A 16,503-nucleotide genomic window follows, 5' to 3' on the forward strand; every position below is an offset into this window, starting at 1 on the left:
TTGTTTTTAAACTATATTAAGAAACTTGCTCACTTCTGTCAAGCTAACAAAAATCCAGGGGTTTCTCAGTAAACTGCAACATACCTATGCAATTCAATACTAAGTAGCTTGGGGGGGTGGCTAGAGACAGGGTCTCCCTATGTAGTTCAGATTGGCCTTGAACTCACTATGTAGCCCAGGCTAACCTTGAATTTATGGTGATCCTCCTGCCTTAGCCTCTCTAGTGCTAGGACTACAGGCCTGTGCCACCATGCCTGGGTGCTAGGTATTTATTTTTTTAAACACTAATTTATTTTTTTAAACACTAATTTTTTTTATACACTAATGTGGATTGATCTCTAAGATATAAAGTTAAGTGAAATAAGCCAAATGTGAATTTTTAAGACATGAAATATGTACATTTTAGCTGGGAATTATATGGGAATACATATTTATGTATTTTATCGGCTAGTATTTTTTCTTCACGAAGAAACACTGGAAGGGTAAATAAGAAACTGAAAAGTGGATACACTAGGGATAGAGAGGAAATAACATTTCACATTTTTACATTTATTCATATACCTTTCTATTTCGTATCCAGTGAAATAAAAGACAAACAGAGTTAATGAAAGATGAAAAAAGAGTGTAGCAGTGACAGAAAGGTAGCATGAGCTTCCCAGTTAATTGGGCTTATTGCCCACAAGCTTTCCCCAAAGTTTCAATTTCTATAAAAGTTAAAAGCAAATTGAAAAGCAACAAAAGTCTCCATACCTTTTGGTCCAGGTAGACCATCCAAGCCAGTGCGTCCTGGAGGACCTGGAAGTCCTGGGAAACCACGATCACCTTTTTGACCAAGTGTTCCTTTGAAACCTGGGAGTCCTGGTGGTCCAGGTGGCCCAGGTAACCCAAATCCTGGCTCTCCCTTAGGCATACACACAACAAAACACAATAAAAACTCCTATGACTTTCCTGGTGCTTACTGTTTACTATGACGAATTTAACGTAAAAAATACAAGGTAATACTTTTTTTTCTATGGGGACAAGGGCAGGATATAAAAGATGACTGGTATGTCAGAGAGAATATCTTAAATGATAGGAAATAGGGCTTAGTAAAACAAATTAAATGAGTTTGACTGATTTCAAAATAAGAAAGACACAACTGACAGAGAATGAGATTTAATAATAGTCTACCTAAGTGAAGAAACGCTATTATAGACCAAGTATTAGATAATTCCAAAAGATGATTTTTAATTTGACAATTTATTGTCATGGCTTTGTAATTTTGTATAAAATGCCCATTTACTTATATATGAATACTAAAGCACTTGGAGAAATGGCATAATTTTAAGATTTGGGTTAAATACTTAAGTGAAGAAAAACGAATAGCAAATATGGTAAAATCCTAATAATTTTGCACCTGGGTGATGGACATACAAAATTTCATTATATTACTCCTTTCACTTTTGTGTTTATTTGAAAATGTTCATAATAAAATAAAAATAATGAACTGAGAAATGATTTCTCATGAGAGCTGGGATCATGGTCAATTGCTTTTCCTATGGAAATGAGATAATGACAAAACCCAGGAAATTTACTTAATTAAGCACATAAAACATACAGGGACATCAAAAAGACAGAAAACAAATGACAAAAAAACCCTAGCCAGGTGTGGTGGTGTATGCCTGTAATCTCAGCACTTGGGAGGCTGAGACAGGAGGACCATGGCAAGTTTGAGGCCAGCCTGGGCTACAGAGTTCAAGGTCAGCCTGAACTACATCATGAAACCCTGCCTCTCAAAGACAAAAGTACAGGGGCCATCAGGATAATTACATGTCATAACAGTTTGCTGAAAGTTGATTGAGAAAGTTTAAAATTAGATAAGATAAAATAAAAAGAATGAAAAATAACAAAGACAGAATTATTTATCATCATCATTATTATTATATCTAAGTCAATAGCAATTATTTGCATTATGTATCTGTGTTAGAACTGGCACAGAAAGAGACAATTTAGGAAAGTCCTGATACATCATCACTGTTTCAATCAATCATTACAGGCATGGACAGAGATGAAATACTACAGTGATTCCATAAAGAAGTTCAGGGGAAGTTAATGTTTATATTATCACATCTAATTGAATAACTGACCACTGTAAAACAGGATAAAAAGCTCTTTTTTATCCAAATATGACCTCTTGGATTATTAAAGACATTTTGGGATAAAATAGTTTTAAATGAAAACATAATCAATTAAGTTTTATCTGCACAGCAAAGACTCGGCACAATGTCTAAGTTAAAATAGAGTCAGGACTACAGAAGATAGGAGCCTAGGAAAATGAGAAGGAATAATTTTAAATGTACCAGACCTTTGGTCCTGGAAAGCCTGGAGGCCCTGGAGGGCCTTCTAGACCAATTCTTCCGGGTATCCCAGGTGCTCCTGGAGGTCCTGGAACTCCTGGAAAACCTGTAAAATGAGAAAGAGAAAAGACTTTAAGAAATACGCTAAGTTCTCCAACCCACATTCTCAACTGACCCTATCATGCTTAGTGAATACAATAAGATGATAAAAGAGCAATGACTTTTTTTTTCGTACCAGGAATCAATCTCAGGACCTTACATTTGCCAGGCAGGCACTGTGCCACTGAGCTATATCCCCAGCACTAGAGCAATGACATTTTGCATGGCTACTTAGGAATAAGCCTTATGGATACCTGATATTCTCCCTCAGTCATCTTATGACCCTTTTATACTCACATAGCAGTAATGTCTGCAAAAGACATGCTCTTCTGAATAAAAACAATCATTACATAATAAATCAGAAATAAGCACAAGGAATGGATTCCACACAAAAACACAGAACAACTTTTGTCCTTACGGTTGATTATAGTGTGTAAGGTGATTATGTTTGATTGTCAATTTGATTGGCTTGGGAGTTGCCCAGGGGATTAGTGGATGATGCTTCTGGGTGTGACTGGCTGGGTCATGGAAGCATAACCTTAGAATTATAGCTGGTACCTATCTCCTTCCTCTCTGATGCTGTTCTCCTCTTCTGCTTCTCAGCTGCCATGTACTAAGCATCTTTGCTATGTCACACATCTGCTATGATGTTTCAGCCTTGTTACCAGCCAATCATGTACTGAATACCCTGAAACTGTGAGTTAAATTAAACGCTCCCTGCTTTTAGTTGTGGGTGTCATGTATTATGTCTCAGCAACGGGAAAGCTGACTAATGCAGAGTGATGAAATGACTACCATATACTTCTGGAAATGAGCTAAAAGTAACTGTAGATATTACACACATACATGAAGTCAAACCTGATACTTTTCTGTGCTACTGCGGATTCAACTCAGGAACTTCACACTAAGCTACATCCTCAGTCCCTTCATGAGGTTGCCCAGGCAACTGAAACTTGGGATTCCCCCTACCTTGGCTTCCCAGAGTGCTGGGATTACCAGCATGCACCACCATGCCTGGTAAAATTTGATAATTTTGAGAGCATCCGGCATAAATGAGTAAGGACATATTTAAGTGCCCTCCTTACACAAGTACCACCCATGCTATTTATGGGAATAAATTCTGGAGAAATAAAACAGAACTGAAGAAAAACCTTAGAAAATTTCAATAAATTAAGAATATTTTTACTTAGGATAAATCATTGGATATAGGTATACAGTAAATCCATTTTCTGTTTAGTATAATCCATTAATTCACAAGTATCTATCGAGTGCTTATTGTGTACCAGGAACTGATGTTAAGTCTGAGAATACAAGAGTAAACAAAAAATTCAGTAATTCTTAGGAGGTATTTTTAGCTCATAAATCAATTTGGCAAGGGCTGGGGATTTAGCTTAGTGGCAAAAGTGCCTGCCTGGCAAGCGCAAGGTCATGAGTTTGGTTCCTGGTACCAGAGAAAAAACCAAAAACAAAACAAAATTAAAAAAAAAATCAATTTGGCAAATCTACAATTGAGATTTCTTATTTTAAAGAAAAGGAAATAAACAATAGAAACAATGGTATAAAATTTCAAAACAAGACTGGTGAAGAGTAACAATGATTAGTACATTGTGTATTGTTATCTTCAAAGTAGTTGCTCAGATTACAAGATATAGGCATGAAAAACTGATCAAACAATATAGACATAAACCTTTCTTTTCAATGAACTAATGGAAACTAGCAGCATAACTGTTTTATCTTGTGTGTTTGTGTATATATATATATTTCTTTTTTTCCTTTTCTTTTCCTTCTTTTACCCTTTCCCCATTCTAGTTTCTCTTTCCTTTTGAGTGGTTTCTTCCCATTTCACAATATCTATTGTACATTTTGGGCCTTATTTGCTCTTTCAGTTTCTTACACTAGGTATATATTTATGATAGGACTGTTTTACATAATGATCATTAATTTAAAGTATACACATTTTATGAATTTTCACTTAAACTGCTTATAGCACTCAGAAAAAACCTTTACATGTATTTAATCAAATACTAGCATACTAATCAGCTAACCTAGTACCCACTACCCAGTCCAACATACCTTTGGGACCAGGTGGTCCCGGAAGTCCAATTCCAGGAATACCTGGTTCTCCTTTGCTACCAGGTATTCCTGGCACACCTGGTTGACCTGGGAGCCCAGGGTCACCTATGAAAAAATAATTTTCAAACTGAAGACTTTCAAAGAAAGAAACCAACAAGTGGTGAAGATCTTTTGAGATAAAATTTTCACATACCTGGAAGACCGACTTCACCATCTCTACCTGGGTTTCCAGGCAGGCCAGGCTTTCCTGGCTGGGTTATGGTCTGACCTGGATCACCTTTAGGACCTGAGAACAAGAGTGAGCAAGTGCTAAGTCTGAAATGCTTACTTGAATGAAGATCTCTTTTAAAGTCGGGTGTGGTGCACGCCTGTAATCCCAGCACTTGGGAGGCTGAGGCAGGAGGATCCTTGCGAGTTCGAGACTAGCCTGGGCTAAAAAGTAAGCTCAAGGCCAGCCTGAACTGAATAGCAAGACCCTGTCTCAAAAAGACAAAAAAAAACTCTTTTAATTAAAAACTAAAAAAGATATCATCAAGCATAATTTGAAAATTCAGAATAATAAAATTCCACATGAAAAAAATCTCATACTATACATTCTAGGAAGATATGAAAGAGAAGGGTGAGATTTAAAAGAGGAAAATAGATTATAGGTTTAATAACTTCCATGATTGTGGATGTGTGATGGTTAATTTTAGATGTCCACTTGACTGGATTAAGGGACATCCAGATAGTTGAAAAAGTAGTATTTCTGGGTATGTCTGTGGGGGTGGAAGAAGAGACTGTCATTTGAACCAGTAAACTAAGTAAGTAAGACCTGTCTTCACCCAGTGTGGGCCAGTATTATCCAAAAACTAAGAGCCTAAATAGAACAAAAAAGGCAAATTTGTGCCAGGGATATAGCTCAGTAGCAAAGTGCCTGTCTGGCAAGAGTGAGGTCATGAGTTCGATTCCCAGTACCAAAAAAAAAAAAAAAAAAAAAAAAGAAGAAGAAAAGAAAAAAGGCAAATTTGCTTGTCCCTTCAGACATGGGATATCTATCTTTTGCCCTTGAACACCAGAACTCCAGTTTTTCTACCCTTCAACCTCCAGAATGTGCACAAACGTCCTCCCAGGTTCTCAGGTCTGTGCAAAGGGAATGGGCACACTACCAGCTTCTTTGGTTCTCCAGCTTGAAAAAAGTATCTCATGTGATCTCTTAGTCTCCAGAGTCACATGAACCAATTCCCCTAATAAACCCCTTTTCATCCATCCATCTATCCATGTATCCATTCATGTATCTATCTACCTACCTACCTACTACCTACCTACATTCTTATTTATTCATCCACCTTGCTGGTGCCCTTTCTCTAGAAAGGCCTAATCTAAGATAGTATCTATGAAAATATCTTTTCAATATAGGTCCAAGGAGATTTAAAAATAAAACTCTGGTAAATGAGGAAAATATTCTTTATGGTTAATTAGCGATAACTTTAAAGTTTTATACACATAAAGTCTAAGTAACGAGTAGTTCTCATTAATTGAAACAATGGTTTGAAATGGGCTTAGGAGAAAGATGAGTTTCCTAAACACATTACAAAAAGCACTAACCATGACAGAAAAGACTGATAAATATGACTACATTAAAATTGATTGCTGTTCATTAAAATGCCACACACATGTGAATTTCAAGCCACAGTAGATAGCATTTTTGTAAAATGCATAGCTAACAAAGAATTAATAATACACCACATATATAGAATGCCTCTAAATTAATAAGAGAAAGAAATATTCCAATAGAATAGTAAATTTAAAAAGGCACATGAAGAAGCATTTCAAAAAAGGAAATTCAAGTGGCTAATAAGCATGAAAAGGTGCTAAGCTGTAATCAGATAAATGCAAAATTCATCTGCTGAAATATATCACACTCAGCATACTGGCAAAAATATATCACACTCAGCATACTGGCATACAGACATAAAATGTCTGTAAAAAAAACAAAACAAAAACAAAAAAACAAAAAACAGACCCATAAGGTCCTGAGTTCAATTCTTGGTACCAAAAAAGAGTCTGTGAGGATGCAGAACAATAAGAAATCTCCAACAATTCCTATGGTGGTATAAATTGGTGTAATTGCTCTGGATAGAATTGGGAATTCTCTAGTCAAGCTAAAGATGTACTCATGCACTACTTCAAACATGTTATTCTTAAATATATACCCTAGCCCAGGAATTGGTAAGCCTTTCTTTTGCAGGATCTGACAGTAATTTAGACTTTGTGGACCATATCACTTCTGTAATAACTATTCAATTCTGTTGTTATTACACAAAAACAACTATACACAATTGTGAATGGATGTATTCAAATAAACACTTTATTTTTTTGTTTGTTTGTTTGTTTTCTGGTACCTTGAATCAAACTCACGACCTTGCCCTTGCCAGGCAGGTGCTGTGCCGCCGAGCTAAATCCTCAGCCCCCAAATAAACATTTTATATATAACAATAGTGCATAAGAAAATAAATAAATAAATAAAATAGCACATAAGCAGGATTTGGTCCATGGCTGGTGATTTGTCAGCCCCTGGCCTCCAGAAAAGTGTGAACATCAGGAAATATATATATATAAACATAGATGTATGTTTATAATAGACCTAAATTATAATTAATGCATTTGTTCATTAAGAAGAGAAGGGATAAAATCAACTGTGATACACACCCCCACACACACACACAGTGGAATTCTATATACCTAAAAAAATGAAAAAAAAAGTATGCTGGTTGTGTAGGTGCACGCCTGTACTCTCAGCACTCAGGAGGCTGATGCAAGAGAATTTGCATGAATTCAAGGCCAGCCTGGGCTATGTAGTGAGTTTGAAGCCAGCTTGGAGGACATCGCAAAACTCTGTCTCAAAAAAACAAAATAAAACACCAAAAATGAATATAGTATAAATATATACAAAGTTAATATAAACAGCACTTACCCTATGATTCTACTAATGTTAAGCTCAAAAAGAAGCAAAATTATTTGTTTCAAAATGTATATATAAGTGATAAAACACGGAGAAATAGAAGGAAATTATACAAGTCAGAACAGCAGCTACTTTCGGAGAGGAGGAAGGGGATTATGATTAGGAAAAGATAAGGAGAGAAGAGTGAAGTTTGTTGGGATACTGTAGTACTCTATTTCTGGATGTGTGTGGTAGCTACATGTGTGTTTTTATTATAACTATATGTTAAACCTTGCATTACTTATAACAGACTTAAAAATTACAAAAATAATACTAACATGGAAGACAAGAATATTAAAGAAAAACATCCCTTTAAAAACAAAACATGTGCCAGGTGTGGTGGGGAATGCCTGTAATCCCAGCACTCAGGAGGCTGAGGCAGGAGGACTGCCATGAATTCGAGGCCAGCTTGAGTTACATAAGAGAGTTCAAAGCCAGCCTGCACTGCACACTGAGACTATGTCTTAAAACAAAACAAAACAAAACAAAACAAAACATGAGTATTCCTTTGCTAAGGAGCTCTAAGACTCCAAATAAAAATGGTCAAAAAAATACATCTCTTGGGAAAGGAAGCTAAGAATAGCCAAATGGTAACATACTTCTGCTTTTAACCAATTGTAAAATAAAACAGACATGTTAAACTTACCTGGTAGTCCTGGCTGGCCAGGATTTCCTGCAACACCTTGTATGCCTTTTTCGCCGACTGGACCAGGAGGGCCAAAACCAACAGGGCCCATAGGTCCCATATCCCCTGGGAGACCTGGCAAACCTGGGTTCCCAGGGGGACCTCTTTCGCCCTTAAAAGCAATTCCACCCTGAAAAGTGAAATGTTTGACAAAGGAACACATAGATTTAACAACTCTCTGTAGGCTGGTATTACTGAATGCAAGTTGTAAAACAACAGAACAATAAACAATTGTTAAAAGCTATATAAACTAGTACAACCACTACGAAAATTAGTATGGAGATTCTTCAAAAAACCAAACTAGACATCCCATTTGACCTAGCTATTCCCTCTCTAGAAATCTTCCAGAAAGAGTAAAAAACATCATATTACAGTGCCAACTGTATACCCATGTTTATAGCAGTACAACTCATAATAGTTAAATATTGAAAGGAGTCTATATGTCCATAAATAAATAAATGGATAAAGAAATATGGTATATACACACAATGGAGTACTATTCTGCCATATACAAGGATAAATTTGAGTCATTTGTAGGAAAAGGATATACTTTGAAACTGTAATATTAAGTGAAATATATTAGAAACACAAGCTCAAATATCACATGGATTCTCTTATATAAATAATTTCAGTATAAATTATACTTAAGTATAAATAATTTAAATAGCAAAATAAATGATGGATAATAGGAATCAGGAAGACAGATCTTTTACAAATGGGAAAGGAATCTAGCGATGGAGGCGGGGGTGTGGCAGGGATGGGTTAGTAAAAAGTATTAAGATGATTTTGTACATGCATAATTCTCCGCATGAAGACTGTAATCACTATGTACTTCAGAAATGGGCTAATATTTTTAAAAGCTATCTAAGTGTGTTATTAGGGTTAGAAATGTGTGATCATTTCATACATTCACTCCTTTAACTAGTATTTTTGAGCTGCTCTTATGTGCCAAGTGCTAATGATGAAGCAGAGAATATAAGTAGACATAAATCTCCCTTCTCATGAGTCTTAAAATTTAGTATAAGTAAGGAAGGCTATGGTCTAAATAATATAAAATATACTTCCCACTAAAATATCATGAGCTATGTCTTGTACAAAAAGACTGTGCGTTAATGTTTAATTGCTGGCTCTGGTACATTGAACATGGGCATCTATTCAAACTATTTTTATAAACCTACTATATATAAAAGCCAAGGTAGATTTTTGTTTGTCAGGTCTAAGTAAACACAAAGACATACAGAATAACAATGGGTAACTACGGGCCAGGGATATAGCTCAGTGGCCCAGGGTCTACCTGGCAAGCATGAGGTGGTGAGTTTGATTACCAGTACCAAAAAACAAACAAACAAACAAAAAAACAAAGAATGGGTACTGTTACATACACGCATAAGCATTTTAACCTTCTGCCCAGATATTCATAGCCAGTATTACTCAGTACAGTACAGCAATGGTTTATTTATTTATTTTTAAGTTTTTTGAGATAGGTTCTCACTATGTGTTGAACTGGCTATATAGCTCAGGAAGATCTCAAACTTATTATCTGTCTGTCCCAGCCTTCCAAGCATTGAGATGACAGGTGCACACCTTTGTGCCTGGTTTAGGATGTTTATCAATCAACTAAAAGACTAGAAACCCCACACAGCAGCAATGTACCCTTACTATATTCTTTTAAGCACTGATTAGGTATATTGTAGCACCAGATCCATGTTTAGTTTTAATTTAGGAAACTGTTTTCCTTTTCAGAACTGATGATTGAACTCAGGACTTCATGCATGCTCAGCATGCTCTCATTAACTGAGTAACATTCCCAGAGACTAGGAAACATTTCTAACTGACAGTATGACATTGCAATACCAAGAGTATTAAACTAACTCACGGGCTCTCCTTTGGGCCCAGGAAGACCTGGAAATCCATCCTGTCCTGGAGTCCCTGGTAAACCAGGAAGCCCTGGAGCTCCAGGAGCACCCAACTCTCCTTTTTCGCCCTTCATTCCAGGGAAAGTGAAGATGTCACCAGGTTCCCCTTTAGCTCCAGGAAGTCCTGGAGCACCTGGAGCTCCTGGTATGCCCTGAGTGGGAGAGGAAAAGAAGAAAGGGAAAAAGTAAATCAGATTTTTTTCTAACACTTTTCTCCAGTTTACCCACCAATCTACCCCGTAACATTTAGTTCATAAAGTAACGAATCGCCTGAAGCATGCATGTGAGTCAGGGAGAGTAAATGAATCAAATGTATTACAAATTAAATTACAGTTTAATTAACTATCTATCTCTATAATCTCTCTTTCTATAATTACTCTATATATATCTTTATCTATCTCTATATAATTAATCTATCTATAATCTAGCTATATATATCTCTCCATAAGTGAACATAGATGTGGACATGGCTTCCTACTATTTTTTTGATTTATGAAGTAATAAATCATATGAAGCATGCATGTGAGTCAGGGAGAGTCAATGAATGAAATGAATTGTAAATTAAATTATAATTTAACTAAATGATATACATATATATATATATATCCATACCTATCTATTTTATATATCTCCATAAGCATATACTGAAGTGTACATAGCTTCCTACTACTTTTTAGATTGATAATATATACTCAGAACTTACTGGTAATCCTCTTAAGCCAGTTTCTCCAGTCTGTCCTTTGTCACCCTTCTGTCCAGGAAAACCAAGAGTCCCTAGCATGAACACACACACACACACACAAACACAAAATGTGAGCTTTGAACATCTGACAAAACTTTTATAAAAATTAGCAAATCAAATTTTAAAATAAAATACCCTCATTCTATCCCATTCATGTTACATTGTATTTCCTGTTTTGTGTTCTTAAAATGAGGAAATCATCCTTTTAAAAAACAAACAGTTCATGTTATATACAATATTGGACTTTCACGTATTTTTAACTTCATAATAATCTTTCCCTTTGCAGAGCTTACAGTGGTGCTTGAATTGCTACGACCATTGCACTGCTCATGGTAGAAGAAGATAGGGAAGAAATCTGTACACCTTTATTCTGAGTTATAAATTCTTCCTACATCCTTATTAGTCTTTATTTTGGTTGGTAATTACCTAAAATTTGGTTTATGAGGAACATTTGGTGTTCAAAATCTGGAGGAAACATTATTAAAGCAGTGGTTTTCAAAAGGAATCCTTGAACCAGCTGCATCATCAACACGTGGTTACTCCTTAGAAATGCTAACTCTTGGGATAAGAATTGCCCAATCCTGATCTACTGGATTGGAAAATTTGTGGGTGGGGCCAGAAACCTTGGAGTTAATAAGTTCTCAAGATGATTTTGATGTGCTTTCAGGTTTGAAAAACACTAGAGTAAGGATTGGAAGGTAGATTACTAACTTCTAGTGGAAGCTACAAGACTTGTTGGAAGTGTTTCCATGCACCCTGTGAGTTGGTATTTTTGGTGGACACATCAGATAGCTAAGAGGTCTGGTGTCGGTTCTCAGCCTTGACTCAGACATAAAGTGTGATCTCAAAAGAAAACAATATGGATCTGTACCAGGAGGCAATTCAGTAAAAGAGTTGTAAGTCTGACATAGTCAATAGGGTTTTGACTAGAAATGAGAAGAGTGATATATATAAATAAATGAATGGCAATAGGTTGGCAAACTCTAATAGAAAACCCTTTCTGTAATGACACGTGTGATATATTCCCAGTGACTAGAAGTTGTGACACTTCAAGCTATACTCAAGGGCCAGGAATTATGAACTCTTACCCACCCCAGTGTTTTGGAAAAAAGAAGTCTAACACTATGTGTTATTTTTCCTTCCACATGGAAAAATAGGGAAGATACAGTTCCTAGAACATTGTCACAATGTTTTAATAGAACACACTGGTAGTTTGAAGTATTAGAAGAGTATCATTTATTTCACAGCAAAGAGGTACTTCATATTTAATTATTGATAGATATGACAGACTAGCTATAAAATGAGAAGCTGGAAACATTTTAAAATCATGAACTCATAAAAATCTAGCTAAAAATATCATTTAATAACTATCCTTAGGCAAAATGTTTTACCTGGAGGACCAGGGAGACCTGGCAAACCAGGTTGGCCTGGAAGCCCTGAAACACCAGTTCCAATACAGTTGAAGCAGGTGTCACCTTTGTCACCTGGTAAAAGTAATTAAAAAACAAATATTACTAAAAGAGTGCTTAAACATTCCTCAGTTAGGTTCTAAGAAGTTAGCAGTAAAGGGATAGGATTTCTACGTAATAGTGTAGCTAGAGAAGTCTATGTCTATATTTAATTCATTTGAAAAGTGTGTACTGAATCCATCCTGTTTGGGGAGAACTGTTCTAGGTCTTAGTGGTACATCAATAGAACAGACAGAAATCCTTGCCTTCACTGAGTTCACTTTCTATGGGTAGGAATGGACAAAAAACAATGAAGACAATAAATCATATATTAAACCATTTTAATATAACAAAACATTCAATATATATATTAAAATATGTTACATTTATAGGAAAAAACAGAGCGGGATTCGCGAGACTGAGTATGCTAGGGATGGGTGAGGATAAGGAAAGATGCAATTTTATTTAATGATTTATTTACATTTTTATTTTTTATAGTACCGAGGATTGAACCCAGGGCTTTGTACAAGCAAGACAAACAATACCAGGGACTACATCCCAGCCCTGAAGTTTACAATTTTAAATAGGGTGGTCAGGATAACTACATTGATAACATGATATATGATGAAAAGCTTAAAGGACATAACATGTACATAATGAACATAGAGTATCTAGGCAAAGAGAACAGCATGTTTGGCATATACAAGGAACTGCAACCAGAATAGACTGCTGGAGCAAAATGATGGTGTGGAACCAGACCAGAGGGTAGGCAGTTTTTAAGCAGTAGCTTACCTTGAAAAATCTTGTAAGCCATGGGATAGACCAGTGATGGCAAACATTTTAGAGCTTTCCATGATACAAAATGTCCACTGTGGTACACATGCCACAGGTTTGCCATCACTGGTAGAGACTACAGCATTTACTGTAGTGAAATGAGAAGCAAATGGAAGAATTTAAACAGAAGCTGGGTGTGTCGGCATAAGGCTGTGATCCCACCAATCTGGGAAACTGACGCAGGAGATAACAAGTTCAAGCCCACCATGGGCAATTTAGTGACTTAGTGAGACTGCCTCAAAAAATAAAAATAAAAAAAGTTTAAAAAGACTGGGATGTAGCTCAGTGTAAAAGCCCTCAGTTCAATCCCCAGCATCTCCCTCTTCAAAAACAACACAACTATCTGCTATATTACAGTTCTAAATGCAAAGATGAAAAGTAGGAACTCTTTAAGAGGTAACTGGTGTAGTGATCTAGGGGACAGATGATAGATTATCCCAAAGTGACAGCAATGAAGATGTTCAGAAATGGTTAGATTCTAGACATACTTGAAAGTACAGCTATTTGGATGTTCTCCTGGATTATAACATAAAATACAGAAGAAGAGGGCAATCAAGGACAACTCTGAAGTTTAGAGCCTAAGCAACTAGAAACCCGAAGTAGCCTCCTTTTTAAGTAAAACAGGGAAGATGTGAGTAGACTAATTATGGAAGAGGAAGTGGCAGAAATCAGAACTATAACAATCAATGTCAAGTTCAAAATGATGAGTGAGCAGTTCATAAGCAAATCTAGGGGAAGGGTTATATTTGGGTAGGAAACATAAATTCAGAACTTGTTGGCAAACCAAATATGTTAAAACTCTTGAGTCTGGATGGATGAATTTAGAAAAGAGGAACAAAGACTGAACCCTATGGCACTTCAAAATTAAAAGTTGACCAGATAGTTTTAATGTGCTTACAAAACACAAAGAATCTAGGACATATGAGACTTATACAGAGCTGAAATTAAGAAAGTCTGGTACTGGTGCAAGGCAAGGCAAATAGCAAAACAAAACAGAATAGAGAAGTCAGAAATAGTCACGTATATGTGGTCATATGATTTATAACAAAAATACTAATACAACTCAGTAGAAACTTGATGACCTTTTAAACTATGATTTTGAGTCAGTTGGATATATATAGGGAGAAACTGAACTTTGATCCGTGCTTGAACTGCACACAAAAATTAACAGAAGTCAGCAGGTGCCTCACACGTGTAACCTCAGCCATTTGAAGCCTGAGGCAGGATAACAAGTTTGAATTCAGCCTGGGGAACGTACAGCCTTAACAAGACCCTGTCTCAAAATAAAAAAAATAAATAAATAAAAGGAAAAAAGGGCTGGGGTAGGTAGCTTAGTGTGAAGGCTTTAGGTTAAATACCCAATACTACAGAATTAAAATAAAATAGATGTAGAAGGTAAAATAATAATGCATCTAGAAGAAAACTTAAGAGGAATATTATCACGTCTTTGAGATAAGGAAACATTTATAAAGCAGGGCATAAACGGTACTACCCATGACACAGAACATTAATAAATTTTATTTCACTAACTAATAACAACTGTTTAACAAAATACAAATACAAACAAATCACAGACTGGCAGAGGATAGTTATAATGCATATGCATATTAAATAACCAAATGAAAAATAGGGTGAAGACAGGCACTTTACAAGACAGTGTATAAAAACATGCAAAAGAAGCTCATCATCAATGAGTCATCAGGGAAATTTATAAAATATCACTTTGGAAAATAATTTGGTGCTGTCTATGAAGCAAAACCTACACCTAATCTATAACCCAGCAATGCTATTCCCAGGTATATCTCCAGAAGAAATGACAGCTATGTCCTACCAATATTTCAAGAATGTGACAGTTTTATTCAGAATAGCTTCAGACTATATGTTCAGTGACATCAGAATGGATATTTAGGTAAATTTGTACAATAAAATAATGAAGAACAGTGAAAATACAATTACAAGTTAAAACATGGATAAATCTCAAGGTAAAATGTTTAGCAAAAGAAACCACATACACGAATTCATACAACACTATTCCATTTACACAAACTTCAAAATTATGCAATCTAATGTATCATAGTAGACAAAATACTGGTTACATTTTGCGATCCTGATGGGAAGCACAAGAAGTCATCAATACTCCTGGAAATGTTCCATATTTTGGTTTAGATAGTAATTATGTAGGATATATGTAGGATATGTTTGTGACATATATCTGTGTTTACAGGCCAAAATCCTTAATGAACATAGACGCAAAAATTCTCTGTGAAATACTAGCAAACCAAATCAAACAGCACACTAAAAAGATTATTCACCACGATCAAGTACGATTCATCCCAGAGGTACAAAGATAGTTTGATATATACAAATCAATAAATGTGATACACTGAATCAACAGAATAAAGGAGCAAAATAATATGCTCATCTTAATTGATGTAGAAAAGGCATTTAATTAAATGAAATGTGTCTTCATGATAAAAACTCTAAACAGATTAGTCATACAATGGGAAGGATCTTAACATAATTATGGCCATTCATAATAAGCCAACAGCTAACATTACATTGAATAGGGAAAAGCAGAAACCTTTCTAAGAACTGGAACAAGACAACGATACCTACTTTCACCTCTTTATTTAACACAGTTCTGGAAGTCTTAGAGAAATAAAAAAGAGAAAGAAATAAATAGTATCCGAATCAGAAAAGAACGCATTAAATTTTCATTGTTTGCAGACAATATGATCTTATATACAGAAAGTTCCAAGAACTTCACCAAAAACTGTTAGATGTAATAAATGAATTCAGCAAAGGTGGAAGCTACAAATCAGCATAAAAAAATCAATACTGCTGTATGTCATTTGAGAATTATTAGAAATAGAAATCAAGAAACCAATGCCACTTATAATAGCTACAAAAAATAAAATACCTAAACATTAACTTAACAAAAAGGTGAAAGATTTCCACTATGAAAATTATATAACATTGATGAAAGAAATTGAAGAGGACACAAAAGGTAGAAAGACAGCTCATGTTCATAAATTGGAAGAATCAATATTGTTAAAATACCCATACCTACTATCCAAAGCAGTTTATAGATTTAATGCAAACCCTATCCAAATAGTTATGGCGTTCTTCACAGAAGTAGAAAAAACCTTTAGAATTCATATGGAATTACTCAGTATGCAAAGCAATTTTGAGGAAAAGAGAACAAGGGAGAAAGTCTTATACAACCTGACTTCAAAATATACTACAAAGCTGTAGTAAAAAAACAGCATTCTATTGGCATATAAACAGACATATAGACCAATAGAACAAAATAGAAGGCCTACTTATAAACCCAGGCATCTACAGCTAACTGATTTTTCAACAAATGTGCCAAGAATACATACTGGA

General features: G+C 35.5%; 1 protein-coding gene across 5 annotated transcripts in view; it reads right to left on the reverse strand.

Moving 5' to 3' along the window:
• Positions 1–16,503, reverse strand: part of Col4a5 (collagen, type IV, alpha 5) — a 240,931-nt gene that overhangs the window by 89,924 nt on the left and 134,504 nt on the right. For all 5 annotated transcript variants that reach the window (XM_013504524.1, XM_005404675.1, XM_005404674.2 and 2 more), the window contains 8 exons: positions 12,226–12,318; positions 10,796–10,866; positions 10,053–10,244; positions 8,138–8,306; positions 4,702–4,794; positions 4,509–4,613; positions 2,345–2,442; positions 751–901 (listed from right to left, as the gene is read on the reverse strand). In XM_013504524.1, the coding sequence (XP_013359978.1) occupies positions 751–901; positions 2,345–2,442; positions 4,509–4,613; positions 4,702–4,794; positions 8,138–8,306; positions 10,053–10,244; positions 10,796–10,866; positions 12,226–12,318 (972 nt within the window). The remainder of the gene's footprint in view (positions 1–750; positions 902–2,344; positions 2,443–4,508; positions 4,614–4,701; positions 4,795–8,137; positions 8,307–10,052; positions 10,245–10,795; positions 10,867–12,225; positions 12,319–16,503) is intronic.

The sequence above is a fragment of the Chinchilla lanigera genome, unplaced genomic scaffold (genome assembly GCF_000276665.1).
Source record: "Chinchilla lanigera isolate Chin_1 unplaced genomic scaffold, ChiLan1.0 scaffold00089, whole genome shotgun sequence".
NCBI classification, from domain to species: Eukaryota; Metazoa; Chordata; class Mammalia; order Rodentia; family Chinchillidae; genus Chinchilla; species Chinchilla lanigera.